Source organism: Suncus etruscus, chromosome 9, assembly GCF_024139225.1.
Source record: "Suncus etruscus isolate mSunEtr1 chromosome 9, mSunEtr1.pri.cur, whole genome shotgun sequence".
In the NCBI taxonomy this organism is placed as follows: domain Eukaryota; kingdom Metazoa; phylum Chordata; class Mammalia; order Eulipotyphla; family Soricidae; genus Suncus; species Suncus etruscus.
The window spans coordinates 55,563,108-55,579,663 of record NC_064856.1 but is presented as its reverse complement, the minus strand read 5'-3'; the positions used below and the strand labels follow the sequence as shown (position 1 = coordinate 55,579,663).

The window sequence follows — 16,556 nt, the reverse complement described above, 5'->3', positions numbered from 1 at the left end:
CATTTGACCTGCAACTTTGTAGAATACAAGATTAGGATCACATGACAACCATATTGTGAACTGCACTTTTTTCTTTTTTGTCTCCTTGCTATTTGTACTCATTTCCTTCATTTCACCATCTCAACTGTTTGCCTCAGGTTACCTGAGATTTCTCTAGATATTGTAATCACCTTGCTCCTTGATTCTGGGGAAACACTTATTTAGGAGGTTGTTTGTAAACAGGTGACTTTTCTTTTTTTCTTCATTTGTTCAAACAGGAACCTGGAATTCAGATTTTCCCACACACATCAGTCAGCCAACTGATGACTAGTTTTTGTGATTTCTGACACATGTTTATTAAATCTATAAAATTTTCTTTATGTTCTACCATCTTTTGCCTTGCATTATAATCATTTTCCACCTAGACTGTATTAATAATTTTCTAACTTGTCTTTACAATGATTCATTTTACTCTCCTATCTCCTATCACTTAACTGCTGAAAATGCTCATTTAAAATGCAATGGTGGGGCCGGTGAGGTGGTGCTAGAGGTAAAGTGTCTGCCTTGCAAGCACTAGCCAAGGAAGGACCGCGGTTTGATCCCCTGGCGTCCCATATGGTCCCCCCAAGCCAGGGGCAATTTCTGAAAGCTTAGCCAAGAATAACCCCTGAGCATCAAATGGTGTGGCCCAAAAAACCAAAAAAAAAAAAATGCAATAGAATGGGGTGAGCATACATTATTTTGCCTTAAACCTTCCCTGTTGACTGCTATCCTTCTTTACCTTGTTTCTCTCACTTAAGTCTCACATCCTTATCAAGTCTTTTCCAAACCTTCTTATGCCAAATTTAGTCCAGTTGGTGTCCAGTACATCTAAACGAAAACACTCTTTACATCTCTAGCCATATGCTATCTTTTCTCTGTCATTCAAGTTTATGAGGACAGAAATATATGTCTTTTTCTTTACATATTGCTAGCACCAAGGACAGTGCCATGCTCAAATTAGTTATTGAAAAGAATAATTAAATGAAATGAGAAGACTTCTTTTGGGTAATCCCCCCTCATTTTTAAGCATCAAGGCAAGATGTTATCTCCCCTGGATTGGATTATAGTCAAATGTGCATCACCTTTGTATCTCTCGGACATAACCTGGAACCTGATACATGCTTCACATATCATAGATGTTTGTTAAATCCTTATCAGCTCAGCAGAATGATAAATGTGAAACTGGGTATGTAAAGGATCCTTATACTGTTGTTTCATTTTGTTTATATTTAAAATTTTCCATAATGAAAAATTAACGCATTTATATACATCCCAAGTCGGGTGAGGAGTTTTCAGGGATGATCTTGAGGCTCCTAGTTTAAACAAGAAGTGCCATACATAGGCATGAAATGAAGCTGCATCCTGTTTTTCTTCCTATGTGTATGGGGGGGGGTAATAAAATCCATTAGGAAGATCAGATCTTGAATTGAGATTGCATGCCTTTAGCTGCAGACATCTCTAGTCAATTGTTCAACATGTATATCACACGTACAATAAGTGAATCTTCTGCCCTAGAAGGATGAATCATGAGACGTTTTTTTGCATGATAACATTCCTGAGCTTTCCTTGGTGGCTCTAGGTCACTGGTCAACCCGCTGGGAACCTCTATGCAGGGAGCCTGCAGTAAATGCTGCACCTGCCATCCTTTCCTTCCCATCTTTCACCTCCATTCCCCCTTCTTGCTTCTCTCATGTGACTTTCCACCCAAGAGCGATCTATTCTTTCAATATTTGAGGCTTGGGTGTCACATCCTCAAATTCAGCAGCAGAAGTAAGTCGGATTGGAAACATCTGGATCCAGTCTGATCACCGTGCATTTGTGACAGCAGCCTGCAAGTCGCTGGCTCCTTCTGAATCTAGCATTTGCCTCTGGGGGGAAAAAAATGAGGGCTGTGCGGGTGGTGGACTTCACAGGCAGAGGCGAAGATGGATGCATGCACAGAGAGGCTTGAACAGAGAGCCTGGCACGGTGTGAGCGGTCAATAAATGCGAGCTATTATTATCACCCACACTGAGCCCTTGCTGCTTCTCCACCGGGACCTCAGGGAGTTGCCGCAAAAGCGCAGCAGGCAGGCAGCAACCTCCGAATCCTTTCCCGCACCGCCTCGGCCCCACACTGTCTCCCACCTCCACGGTCAGTGGCTTCCCAAGGGAGGGAGGTGGTGGCCGGGTGGGCAAGGGAGTGCAGAGTGCTCGGGACCTGGGGGTGTTGGAGAGCAGAGACATCACGTGTGTGTGTGTGTGTGTGTGTGTGTGTGTGTGTGTGAGTGTTGGGGGCTCCTCAGCTGGGGTGTGTGTGTTGGGGAGTCATTAGCTGGGGTGTGTGTGAGTGTTGGGGGGTCATCATTGGGGGTGTGTTGGGGGATCATCAGCTGGTGTGTGTGTGTCTGAGTGTTGGGGACTCATCAGCTGGGGTGTGTGTGTGTGTTGGGGGCTCATCAGCTAGTGTGTGTGTGTGTGTCTGTGTTGGGGGATCATCAGTTGGTGTGTGTGTGTGTGTTGGGGGCTCATCAGCTGGGGTGTGTGTGTTGGGGAGTCATTAGCTGGGGTGTGTGTGAGTGTTGGGGGATCATCAGTTGGGGGTGTGTTGGGGGCTCATCAGCTGGTGTGTGTGTGTGTGTGTGTGTTGGGGGCTCATCAGCTGGTGTGTGTGTGCGTCTGAGTGTTGGGGGCTCATCAGCTGGTGTGTGTGTGTGTGTGTGTGTGTGTGTGTGTGTCCACGCGCGCGCATGCGCGTGCCCCGGGGGCTTCTCCGGCGAGCGGCGGCCGCGCTCCCGAGCTGGCACCCCCGTGCCCGCGCCCGGCCAAGATGGCGCCCCGCCCCCCCGCGCGCGCCCGCCTCCCGGGGCGCGTCCCCGCGGCCGGCGCGCGCTCCAGGGCGGGGGATGTTGTGATGGAGAAGCCGCCGCGGAGCCCGAGTCCCGCAGCCTGAGCCACCGCCGCCACCTGGGCCTGGGGCCTCCCCGCGCAGGTAGGAGCTCGCCCCGCCGGGCTCCAGCCCCGTCTGGGCTCGATCGCGACCCCAGCCTGGGCGGAGCTCGAAGCCCCTTCCCCGGGGGGGGGCTCGGGTGTCCCCCCACGCCACCAGGCCCCAGCCCCGCGTCCGGCCCTCGCAGCGCGCGCATCGCCACCGTCCTTTTGTGTCCCACCTCGCTCCGCCTCGGCCCCGACATTTGCTTCTTGGGGGGTGATGCAAAGCTAGCGACCCCCCGGGGTGTTGGGGGAGGGGTTTGGGGGAGGGGAGGCCCCCCCCACAAGGAGTGGGGGACACCGCGGGGTGAGCTGCATGGAGAAGGCACCGAATCCTGCTGGGTGCCGGGCCTGGAATCTGTCAAGCCGCATTCTGTTGCCCTCGCGAGCGACCGACCGAGGGGTGTGCCTGCCCTGGGGCCGCCCGGGTCCCCAGCTCTGCCGGAGGCCTAGCGCTCTCCCGAGCTCTGGTCCCGAGCAATTTTCCCCACTGAGGTTATTTTGCATCAGCCAGCCCGATTCTGGAATTCCGAGCCCTTGCAGCAGAGTCCAGCCCTCTGCACTCTTTCAAAACCTCTGGCTGTCATTCCCTCCTTTCCATTCATTCTTAAAAATCACTCCAGTATCTCTGTCCCTGACATGCACGGACTCTGCCCAAACCAAGGTCACCAGAGACCTCCATGTGAATGGTGAACACTTTGCTGACAGCCCCTTGGACTCTTTAGTAGTATTCAGTGCTGTGTGTCAACTCATTCTCCCTGAATCATTCATTCCTCTACGCCCCCACCACCTACTGGCATTCTACTACTTTCAGTCTCATTCTTTAGCTCTTCCTCTTCCTCCCCCTCCTCCTCTCTTGAGGTGTGGGGATTCTGTCTTGAGCTGTCTTAGCCTTCTGAACTTTTTCCTTGGATATTTACTTCACACTTCTTCTATGCATGCATACGATCCCCAAATTCTTATTCCTATATCTAGCCCCACCCTCTTTCCTGAACTGGGATATTCAAGTTGCTTCATGCCATTCCCCTCAAAAGCCCAACGGGAATCCCAGATATATAGATTCAGAGCTGAGTTATCTTCCCAATGCTCCTTTACCACAGTTCCAAGTCTGTTACCCTAACATTGAGAAATGACATCTTTCTGATCAGTTCCTTAAGCTTACATTTTGAACATTCTAGCTTTAACTCTGTCTTACTTTTTTGGTTTATTTTTGGGTCAAACCCAACAGTGCTCAGGGATCACTCCTTGTGGGGCTTGAGAGACCATGCAAGGTGTCGAGGATTGATCCCAGTTGAGCGAGTGCGGTAATTATCTCCTATATCTGATGTTATCAAGTTCTGTCATATTCACTACTTAGGTATGTTTGTAATCCATTCATTTTGCTCCATCTCCAGACTTAATCCAGGCCACAGCTCTTTCCTTGGCTACACTTACATATTCTTTTTGCCTAGTTCCCTTTGACTGTTCTTCACAACCAGTATAATTCTTTATAAAAACAAAACAAAAACAACTAGCTTCTGGGGCTGGAGCGGTGGTGCAGGGCATAAGGCGTCTCCTTGCGCGAGGTAGCCTAGGATGGACCGCGGTTCGATCCCCCAGCACCCCATATAGTCTGAGCGCATAGCCAAGAGTAACCCTGAGCATCACCGGGTGTGGACCAAAAACCAAACAAAAACAAAAACAAAAAACACTAGCTTCTGATCATTTACCAATTACTCATTCGACAAATATGCTTAGAGAACTGAATTAGAAACTGAAGATATAATTATGGAGCAGTGTGGAGTGGGGATCTTATCCCCATGACCTCGCAATTTTGGGGAGACTCAGATAAGACTCAAATTACACATGTAACAAATAAGATGAAGCAAGGGTATTGGTATCTTTTGTTTGTTTGTTTGTTTTGGTTTTTGGGTCACACCCAGCAGCGCTCCGGGTTACTCCTGGCTCTATGCTCAGAAATCGCTCCTGGCAGGCTCGGGGGATGCCGAGATTCAAACCACTGTCCTTCTGTATGTAAGGCAAACACCCTACCTCCATGCTATCTCTCTGGCCCTGAGTATTGGTATCTTAAGAATAAACCAGAGCACATGCTAAATTGGTTTGTGGAAAGAGGGTCAATGAAAACTTCTCTGAGATTGCAACAATTGAACTAAGATGAGTCGTAGTTTAGCAGAGAGAATAGGAGATAATTCTTGGCCAAACAGATTTCTTTTTTTTTTTTTTTTTTTTTTTTTTGGTTTTTGGGTCATACCCGGCTGCGCTCAGGGGTTACTCCTGGCTGTCTGCTCAGAAATAGCTCCTGGCAGGCATGGGGGACCATATGGGACACCGGGATTTGAACCAACCACCTTTGGTCCTGGATCGGCTGCTTGCAAGGCAAACACCTCTGTGCTATCTCTCCGGGCCCCAAACAGATTTCTTATGCAGACACATTGTGGAAACTGAGATTAGTATTGTCTTCAAGGAATAAATAGAAGGCTAGAAAACTAGAGTAGCGTTGCTGAACAGAAAGGCAGAGGAATACAGAATAGGACTGTTTTAGACTATATTAAGAATGTTATCTCAGGATAGAAAGAGAGTACAGCAGGTAGGGTGATCTTGCCTTTTTAAACAGCAACCAGCAACTGCCTACAATTCGCCCCACCCCAGTAGTGCCAGGAGTGGTCCTTGAGCACAGAACCAAGAATAAGCTTTGAATACTGCTGGGTGTGACCAAAAAAAAAAAAAAAAAAAAAAAAAAAAGAACGATTTTTTTTTAAATGTTAATGTTAACATTTAAGTATTAATGTTTTTTTATATCTTTGGTATGGATTGGTAATATGAAGAAGATAAAATATTTCTGTTCAAGATTTTTCTTGGCCAGGAAATTGCCAGTACCTGGATTCAACATAGAGTGTGAGGGAGCGGGCAGTTATCAAGGATAATTGCTTTTATTTTAGGTTTGCACAACAACATGGGTGGTCATACTATTTCATGAGTCAGGATCCCTGAAAGAGAAGCAGTTAGTGTGTTTGAGAGAGAAGCATGAGGGGTCTGTTAGTATGAGAAGACTCATAGATGCCAAGTGGAGATGCTGACTAGTGGAATGTATGTGTCCGTAGCACAACTACAGGGTCTAAAATGGATATGAAAAATTGGAAATCAGCAGTGGATAGGTGGTAAGTGAAGCTATAGGCCCGAATAAATATTGTGTTCAATGTCAGGTAGTAGGGAATACTCAGTAATGAAGAATAAGAAATCACTGAAAAGTAGCAAGAACATAGGAAGGAAGTCAGGAGATGAATGTAGAAACCACAAATGAAAGTTGCATGATGTAAAATACTGCTGAAAGTGAGGTGAGGGCCATCTAAATGTCCATTAGATTAAATGACATTGGGAGCTGTGACTAAAGGATGTTGGGAGTAGATGCTGGAGTAAAGAGGGGCGAGGAATTCAAGGTGAAGTATTGGCAAAGATGGATAAAAGACCACTCTTCTGAGAAGTTTGCCATATAGGGGGGAAAGGGCTGTAAGTGGTTCTATCAAAAAAGATTATGTGTAGAGGCACAGCAATAGTACACTAGATAGGCTGCTTGTCTTGCATACAGCTAACCTGGGTTGGATTTCCAGCATCCTATATGGTCCTTCTATACTCTGCCAGAAGTGGCAGAGTGTGGAGCCAGAACTAAGCCCTGAACACCTCAGGTGATATCCAAAAAGTGAAAACATTCTGCAGAGTTTCTTTTTTGTTGTGTTATTTTTTTTGGGGGGGGGGCACACACAGCAGCATTCAGGGGTTACTCCTGGCTCTGCACTCAGAAATCACTCCTGGCAGGCTCAAGGGGCCATATGGGAGATCCAATCCATGTTACCCATATGCAAGGCAAATGCCCTACCTGCTGTGCTATCACTCTGGCCCCTGGCTTCTTTTTATTTTATTTTATTTTTTTAATTTTTGTATTATGCCTGGCAGTGTTTTCTTGTCTGGTATTCTGGAGACCATGTGGTGCCAGGGGATTGATTCTGCACCTCCTGCATATGAAGCATAAGCTAGCTGTCCTGTCCCAAAAGATTATCTTAAATTGGGAAATAGTGGATCCCATATTGATTTTAAAGAGGAGCAAAATTGGTTAATGGTGGTAAAAGATATTTAGAAAGGTATGAAAGGATAGGATCAAATGACTGATGAAGCAGTGGGCTTTAGTTGGAAGTAGAAAAAAAGGACAAGTGTTGATGACAATAAGTTTGTATATTTGGGGCTGGAGTGACAGGACAGTAATAGGGCATTTGTTTTGCACGCTGACAACCTGGGACAGACCTGGGTTTGATACCTTGTAATCCCATATGCTCCCCCAAGCATGCCAGGATTGATTTCTGAGCACAGAGCCAGGAGTAACCCCTGAGCGTCTTTTGGTATGTCCCCCCCCCAAAAAAAAACCAATAAAGTTTGTATGTTTTATATTATATAGATAGATATTCCCCAACTTTGGGACTTTTATTCTTTATCTTTGATTTATAACTGGAGCAGCTTGTGTGAACAGGATGGTCTAGGGAGAGTTCTGTTCTTGTCTCAGTTTACAAGCTACTTTTTCAGGTAACTCTTAACTGATGTTTGGATTTGAGTAAGACTTATGCTTCCACAGAGCTCTTCATGGGCTTCACCATCATAAAAGTCATTCCATAGTAGGGGAGTGCTTATTCTAGATACTACTACCTCACTGCATTATGAAGAGTTGTTTAATGACTGGTTCCCACTAGACTGTGAGCACCATTTCTTTGTTATAAATCACTCTTCCTCATGTAGTGTTCAGTATATGGAAAGCTGTCAGGCTAGAAAACCCTTGACCTTTACCTGTGGTCTGTCAAGACCATCTTTAAATTCACTGGCCACTACTTTAGTTGATGCCCCGAACCCAGCTCAAATTCCTGCCTTATACCAGGATCTATTCCCCCCCACATATTTGTATATATAAATATGTACATATATGTTTTGCTCATATATATATATGTGTGTTTTGGGGTCATATCTGGCAGTGCTATGGGGTTATTTCCTGGTTCTGCACTCAAGAATCACTCCTGGCAGGCTCGGGGGGCCATATGGCATGCTGGGGATGGATCAAACCCAGTTAGCCACATGCAAGGCAAACACTCTTCCTGCTATGCTATTACTCCAATCCCCCTCTTTCTATATTTTGAGAGGCTCTAGAGATAGCCTCAGAAAAAAAGAGGAGAAGATAGATTCTAATCCCTTTTTGGGGACCATGTCAGAAGTGCTCAGGAATTACTTCTGGCTCTGATCTCAGGGAGGACCATATGGGATGCTGGGGATTGAACCTAGGTCAGTTGCATGAAGGGCAAGTACCCTACCCATTATCCTATCTCTCCAATGTAGTACCCTTTATTTTACTGGGGCCATCCCATTCTCAGTGGTACTCTAAGACCCAAAGGCCATACCCAGCAATAGTTGGCCTAGTGGTGTGAGTTTGATGGAGTAGTGCTTGAACCCAGTAGTACTGGGAGACACCAGATCCACCCTAGCAGTGTTGGAAGCCACCGGGTCTATACCTTGTATTGGGGTGGACTGCATATGTTCTAATTTTGAAACTTTGTACATGATAGGTCCCCACTGAGCTATTTTTTCAGCCCCTGTACTTTTTCTTAAAGGTATTTGATATAGTCAGTCTGCTGATAATCTTTTGATGAAAAATATAGAGTGAGAGCCAGAACAATATAGTACAGTGAATAGGTCATTTGTCTTTCACACTCCCAACCTGGGTTCAATCCCTAACATCCCACATAGTACCCTGAACACTGCTAGGTGTAATTCATTAGGAGACCCAGGAATCCCAGAGCATCACTGAGTATGACCTCAAAATTAAAGAAAAAAAAAAAAAGAAGTCAGATGGTGCAGTGCTCTCTTGAGAGATAGTAAAGCTGGGAAGGCTTTTGCCTTACATATTGCTGGGCTTGAACCTGATTCTATTCCTGGCATTTCACATGGTTCCCTGAGCCTTCTCAGGAGTGATCTCTGAACTCAGAGCCAGGATTGTAAGTATTGACAAGCACAGGCAGGTAGGTTCCTGAAAGTAATATAAAACAAAATAAAACAAAGCAGGGATTGCTCTTTTAAGCTCTTATTCTTCCTTAAACTTAACATCTTCCTTTTTGAGAAGAAAAAATAATATATATATATATATATATCTTTATATAACTCAGGGGGTTACTCCGGTGACCTCAGGGGTTACTCCTGGCTTTGCATTCAAAAATCGCTTCAGCCGGTTTAGGGAACCATATGGGATGCTGAGATTGAACCTGGATCTGTGCAAGGCTAACACCCTACCCACTGTGCTATCACTCAGGGCCCCAAACTTAACATCTTCCTTCTTTTTCTACTCTTGAGCAACCCAGATTCTCTATTGAACATGTCTTCCTCTCTTTCCCTGCCTCACTTCTAAGTAAATTTTATTCAATAAAACTGTCTTTCTCCACTAAAAAAACAAAACAAAACAAGAAGTCAGGGTCTCTCATTCTTTCTCTAATGCTTTTGACTGATAAGATGGTAGGGCTTCCCCAATGTCAGCTTGACACTCTGGTCTGTTCTGCCTCACAGCATATGTGCCCTTCTTAGAACCCATCTCCATGCACTAAGGAGAACCTAAATTGACTCATCAGTGTTGTGTTCCAGAGAGGGGAATCTCTTTTCCTCTGACTCTTTAAACTTGGCAGAGCCACTAGGATCTTCTACCTCCTGAAAATTATGGTGCTTTACTAAAATTAAAAAAAAAATCAGCGAGGGAAGGCAAAGGGATAGCTCAGATAAAGCTCTTGCCTTGCATGCAGCCAAATCACGTCAATCTCTGATATCCCATATGGCCCTCTGAACTCTGCCAGGAATCATTTCTAAGTGTAGAGCCAGGGGTAACTCCTGAGCATTGCTGTGTGTGTCTTAATAACCCCGTTTATCTTTATATCATGAGAATGTCACTTTTGAACAGCCCCTTAAGCTCAGGTATTTATATAAGCCCACCCCCTCTTTCTAGATCTTAGCCCTCATTTCTCTGGAACCCCTACCCCCATCTTAATATTTTCTGAGTGACCTTTTATCTTCCCCTCATTCAGTGGTCTGTTTCCAGCCTATGGAGCCACATAAGTATTTCCTAGTAATTGCTTTGAAGCTTCATTTCTAGTTCTTCTTGCTCTGTATTTACCCCCCTTTTTTCCCTTCCCTCCATACCCAGGGCTTCTTCTGTGGGCAGTGTATACAGAGTATGGCTCCTTGGTAACAGGCATGTGAAACCAAGTAAGAAGTTGTCCTGAATAGTCTGGTGGAATATGGTTCTAGGCACTGTGAAACAGAGGGAACTGTTGGAGGCTGTGAGGAGAGGACCGAAAGGCTGCTTAGTAGCTGTGATCCCAGAGCCAAGTTTTGAAACATGAGCAGAAATTCTCACAAGGGGAGACAGAATTTCATGACGATGGAGCTGTGTAAACAAACAGCCAGGCCCGTGAGCATGTGAGATATTCTAGAGTCCATCAAACTTCATATGGCTTGGAATATAAGGTGTGCACAAGCACACTAACAAGCTTAGAAGTCCTAAAGGAAATGATGAGCCATATAATTTCTCAGACTGGGGACGGACATGATACAATCTAGTTTCCATTTTTGGAAGATTACTGTGGTTCTGTGGAAAGGCAGTACTATTTTTTTCTTTTATTCCAGTGACCACGAGTTCTCTCGTTGCTTAAGTGAAAGAACCACACTGAGCAGATCAACAAATATATGCAAGGAAAACCACAGATAGGATTTTTTTTTATTTCATGAGTGTATGTGTAGCATTGTACTAGGGTCTGAAGCTATGGAAAGGCAATAAAAAGGAGCTGTGGTTCCTGCCTCAGGACTGTGCGCCAATAACTGGAGATGGCACACAGCCCCACTTAAGCAACCTGAAGCACCTTAAGCCTCCTGTACTTGGAGCTGAGCATGATCTTAAGGAAAGGACTTAGGACTGAGCAGAGAGATTCTGGTAAGGGCAAGAAATGACACATGAGGGCAGAGGTCCTCAAACTTTTAAAATGGGGCCAGTTCACTGTCCCTCAGATCATTGGAGGGCTGGACTATAGTTAAAGAAAACAAAACTATGAACAAATTCCTATGCACACTACACATATCTTATTTTGAAGTTTAAAAAAAAACAAATACAGTTTTTAAAATGAAGAACAAGTATAGTTAAATCAACAAACTTCCCAGTATTTCATTGGGAACTGTGGGCTTACTTTTAACATTCATAGTTTGAGGACCTCTGCCTGAGACTGAGAGGAGACCAGAGAGAGAAGGAGAACACGGTAGCACTTGCATGCATGCACATAAGTGAAATCGGGTAGAACTCTCAGATGAGAAATCGAGAGAGCTGTAGAATAGAAGCATGGAGAAAGGTCTGCACTGGGAGCAGATGACAAGGGAGAGTTGTGTGTTGGTTAGAGGTAGGTGGATCAGAAGCAGGAACTCTTCAGTGAAGAGATCAGGGAAAGAGAAAATTATATATTGGTGGGGAAAGGGTTCAGGCCTGAAGAATAGTCTGTGAGGTGAGGAGCCAGTGTGAGTTCAGGGAAGGAGCCCTTGGAGTTGGAGAATAGAGTGCAGGGAGGGCATTAACCTTGCACATGGCTGACATAGTTTCAATCCCCAGCATTCCATATGATCCCCCCTGAGCATCAACAGGAGTAGTTCTTGAGTGTAGAGGCAGGATTAACCACTAAGCATTGCTAGATATGGTTTAAACTTTCCCACTCCAAAAAAAAAAAAAAAATCAGGGAAGGGTCCTTTTGTAGTGGGAGTCAGGGAAAGAGGGGGGCAGGGCAGTGGAAAGACTAAAGAGCTGGGAGGGTGAGAGTAGGGTCCTCAGGGAAGGATTGCTGGGGTTATGGGCTTGAGGAATAGTGGAGAAGGTGATCGATCAAGGGCTGTGAGGAGGTACGTGAGAGTCCTAAGGGACAGGTCTGTCACAGTGGAACAGGGTGGTCCCTCATGTACTGGGCATAATGAACCCTCTTGGGCCATCAGGAGCAAAGGTTGAGACCAGTGACAAGATCAAAGTGCTTTTTCCAAAACTGACAGAGTTGATGCTAAAATTAACCTTAAAAAGATGGGCTAGATAGAATTGTTCATTCATTCATTCAACAAAACAGTCCCTGTGTTCCTTTTCTGGGCCTGTCTTCTGTGCTAAGGTTGGAGACAGGTTTTATTGGAAGAAAGGACAAGATCCTTACTACCATGGAACTGAAATTAGAGCCCTGGGGAGACAATCACTCTGCAAAGCAAGTCATTACTTAGCCTGTCAGATGGGCCTAGATGCAGGAACAATGTGCAGATGGCTTAAAGGGGGTGTGGTCACATGCAGTTTTCATATGAGTCTTCAGGGAAGGCCTAATCGAGGTCCCTGTGCAGACATAAAGGACTGGAGGGTTCAGATCAAAGGCTACTTACTGAAGTCGACAGCATTTGGGGGCTGGTGGAAGGAATGGTATCTGAGGTAAGATGCTCTGTAGAAATGGTCACCAAAATGTAGCTTCATAGCCTAACTGGCCAGAAGAGCCAGGAATAGTCACTGAGGCCCTTCCTCTATAACCAATTTTCCTGGCACTCTGCCCTTTGGGATTGGATCTGCAACTCTCATGGCTCCTAATGTGGGATGGGCTGGTTGAGCCTGATGATTTGTGGTGATGGAGCATAGCCTGGCACCCACGGGAAGAGGACTGTGGCTAGCTAGCAGTGTGACAGGAGGAAAGGGGCAGTCAGTCTCTGGTGCATAGCTTGCCAGCTGTGTCCTGGCACAGTAAGCCGTGGCTGGAGGAGCTGGAGCAGCAAGGCACAGAGAGCCCTTGTGTCAAGACACTGATGTTGGGATTGAGGGCAAGGCGGGGCACTGGCTGCACTGTATTAGAAAGCACAGGCCTAGAGAATTAATTGGGGTGGACCATGGGTCTGGGCCTGACCTGTGATTGGGAGAGGCCATAAGGAAAGGAATTAACCCCCATTGCATTTCCTGGATACACAGCTCTGTGTAGACTGGCCTGCTGATTGTAGGGAGATGAAGAGGTTCAGGATGTGGTGGACCTAAGGCTGAACGAGGGGTGCTGCCACCTGTCCTAACAACATGTTCTCCCCTCTCCACCCACAGGATCTGCCAAGGCCATGTCTGTCCCGTCATCACTGAGCCAGTCGGCCATTAATGCCAACAGCCACGGAGGCCCCGCCCTGAGCCTGCCCCTGCCACTGCACGCTGCCCACAACCAGCTGCTCAACGCTAAGCTGCAGGCCACGGCGGTGGGGCCCAAGGACCTACGCAGTGCCATGGGTGAGGGTGGTGGGCCCGAGCCAGGCCCTGCCAATGCCAAATGGCTAAAGGAAGGTCAGAATCAACTCCGGCGGGCTGCCACCGCCCATCGTGACCAGAACCGCAACGTGACCTTGACCTTGGCTGAGGAGGCCAGCCAGGAACCTGAGATGGCACCACTGGGCCCCAAAGGCCTGATGCACCTGTACTCTGAGCTGGAGCTCTCTGCTCATAATGCAGCCAACCGAGGGCTCCGAGGGCCAGGCCTGATCCTCAGCACCCATGATCAGGGGCCAGACGAGGGAGAAGAGAAGGCAGCAGGGGAGGCTGAAGAGGATGATGAGGAAGAGGATGATGAGGAGGAGGAGGACTTGTCTTCTCCCCCAGGACTGCCAGAGCCCCTGGAGAATACAGAGGTACCTGCAGGACCCCAGGCTCTTGCAGATGGTCCCCGGGAGCACAGCAAGAGTGCCAGCCTCCTGTTTGGCATGCGGAACAGTGCAGCCAGTGATGAGGACTCAAGTTGGGCAACCTTATCCCAGGGCAGCCCCTCCTATGGCTCCCCAGACGACACAGGTATCTTGTGGAACTCCTTTTGTGGGGAGTTGGGGGTGGGTAGAAAGGAAGAGTCACAAGGCAAATGTCCTCATGTTCCCTGAAGGAAACTTCTGATCTAAGTGCTTTGATAAGCTGATAGAACCTTCTTTCTTGCACACCCTCATGGTTGAGGATCAGGTTGTGGGTTTTTTTTTTTCCTTTTTGGGCCACACCCTGTGGTGCGCAGGGGTTACTCCTGGCTGTCTGCTCAGAAATAGCTCCTGGCAGGTACGGGGGACCATATGGGACGCCAGGATTCAAACCAACCACCTTAGGTCCTATGTTTTTTCTCCGGCACCAGGTTGTATTTGTGTACCAGGTACTGGCCTATAGCTCAGCACTATCACTTTTAATACAAGACCTGTGTGACCAGGTCTTGTATGCCTTGCATGCAGCCTACTCAGGTTAGATCCCTGGCACCGTGTATTGTTTCCTGAACCCCACTGGGAGTGATCCTTGAACACAGAGCCAGGAGCGATATTTCAGCATGGATGGGCATGGCCCCCAAACAAATAAGCAAAAACAAAATGCTTAACCTGGAAAATTGAGTGGATTTCCCAGTTACAGATTGTCTGAAATCACATTAGACCTGAGATTTATACCAGTCCCAAGTCCAAAACTGTCACCTTGTTACAGTGTCACCAGTGTGCATAGTGCCGTGTACCCAGGGCCAGGTTTAAACAGGCCAGGGCTGTGTTCTAGTAGAACTCTCTTCTGAAAGTTGTATGCAGAGTACCATGTTGAGCATTACAAGGACATTGTCACTAAGAATAGCATAGGAGGGCTATAGAGATAGTACAGTGGGTAGGATGTGTGCACTGCATGCATCTGACCCACTTTTAATGCCTAGTACCTAAGATGTTCCTCCAGGATCCTCCAGGAATGATTCCTGAGTACAAAGCCAGGAGTAAACTATGAGCACTCCAGAGTGTCCCCCCCTCAAAAAAAAAAAAAAAAGAAGAAAAATAGGATAGGAAACAAAGGAAGAACAAACATGTACTTCTTTTGAGTGGGAGTCAGGCAAGGATAAATAATAGGATTCTGAAGATTGTTTAATGTATTCCACCTAAGTAGAGTCTTCATATTTGCTAATTTCACATAGAGACACAAAGGGCAGAGACAATGGGCTGTAGCTGCAGCTGCAGTATAGCTCTTGGGAGTGAAGGTAAATATTAGAAAAGAGTCTCTCATGCCCAGCAGAAGGCACATGCTCTGACCTCGAGCTGTGAAAACTTTGCAGGGAGCATAAGGATCCAGTGAGCTGTCAGTTTCCAGGACATCACACCCCCTTTCAGAAAGAGGAACATTGCAAATCTATAGGAGAGAGAAAAGAATTGTGAACCTGAACTGGAGAGATAGTAAAGTGGGTAGGGTACTTGCCTTGCATGTGGTTGTCCTGGATTTGATCCTGGGCATCCCATATGGTCCCTCAAACTTCATCAGTAGTGATGCATGAGTGCAGAACCAGAAGTAACCTCCAAGTATTGATGGGTATGATACCCCTTCCCCCCTAAAAAAAATAAACACTGGTTTACCCATAATCTATTTTTTAGCAATTATAAACAGAGTACTAATGTTGCTACATTTATATGACTGCTTGCTCCTGTCCCATAACTGTAAGGGAGGCTCTTTGATGTAAATACTTTCATGTATAATGCTTACCCATGCATTATTTATTTATTTAGTCTTTTGGGCCACACCCAGCAGCACTCAGGAGTTACTCTTGGCTCTGCACTCAGAAATTACTCCTGATAGTCTGAGGGGATCATATGAGATGACCATATGGGATTGAACCTGGGACCATACTGGGTCAGCTGCATGCAAGGCAATTTTTGCTACTATTTTGCTGTTGCTCTGACCCCTACCCATGCATTTTTAAATGCTAAAACTATTCTTTAAACAATCTGCAATACCCTTATCATGCCTACAAAAATTTAACTGTAAATCCTCAATATTTTCAAACATCTAGTCAAGGTTCACTTTTTCCCAGTTAATGAATGGCTTACTAACTCTGTCACCTCCTGACCTTTTAAAAAAGTTGATTGTTTGAATCAATATCCAAATAAGTTAAGTCCTTTCGATGGCTGATATGTCCCTAAGGTTTCTTTTAATCTTTGATCTGTGTTCTCTCTCCCACTCTAGTTTTGCTTGCAGAAGTATAGTGTGTGTGTGTGTGTGTGTGTGTGTGTGTGTGTGTGTTTTAATTGTAGGCACTGTGGTTTGCCCTAGGATTCCCATGACCTCAATTTGCAGTCACTCTGTCTTGCGTTAAGTATATTTATCATCCCTTGAATTTCTTGTGCTTGCTTGAGTTGTAAAATTTTGATCAATTTCTTGTTTGAGTGGGGTTTTGTTTTTTAATTTGTTTCGCATTTTGTTTTTACAAGAACGCTGGATAGGTGGTATTGGGTACTTCCCTCAAAAGCCAAGTATATTCATCTCTTCTTTATGATGCTCCTAGCCAGCCTTTTGCACTTTGTCCACTTTTGCAGAACCCCCTCTGAAGGGAACAGCTGTTATTCTCCTCAGTTAGTTATGTATAGGGCTGGGTAGAGGAAAATGGAGCCTCAGTGAAGCCAGTGAATGTAATTCTTCAAGGGCAATGGAAAACAAGATACTGCTTTGAAATATCCCAGTTTTTAAATGTTAATAGCTAG

The 16,556-nt window shown here is 45.9% G+C and overlaps 1 protein-coding gene across 1 annotated transcript in view; it reads left to right on the top strand.

The window, feature by feature from the left end:
• The first annotated feature begins 2,856 nt into the window (after window positions 1-2,856).
• APBB1 (amyloid beta precursor protein binding family B member 1) overlaps window positions 2,857-16,556 on the top strand; it is a 32,416-nt gene continuing 18,716 nt past the window's right edge. Inside the window, exons 1-2 of the mRNA XM_049780273.1 lie at window positions 2,857-2,991; window positions 13,147-13,878. Coding sequence (XP_049636230.1) covers window positions 13,161-13,878 — 718 coding nt within the window. The 5' untranslated portion in view covers window positions 2,857-2,991; window positions 13,147-13,160. The remainder of the gene's footprint in view (window positions 2,992-13,146; window positions 13,879-16,556) is intronic.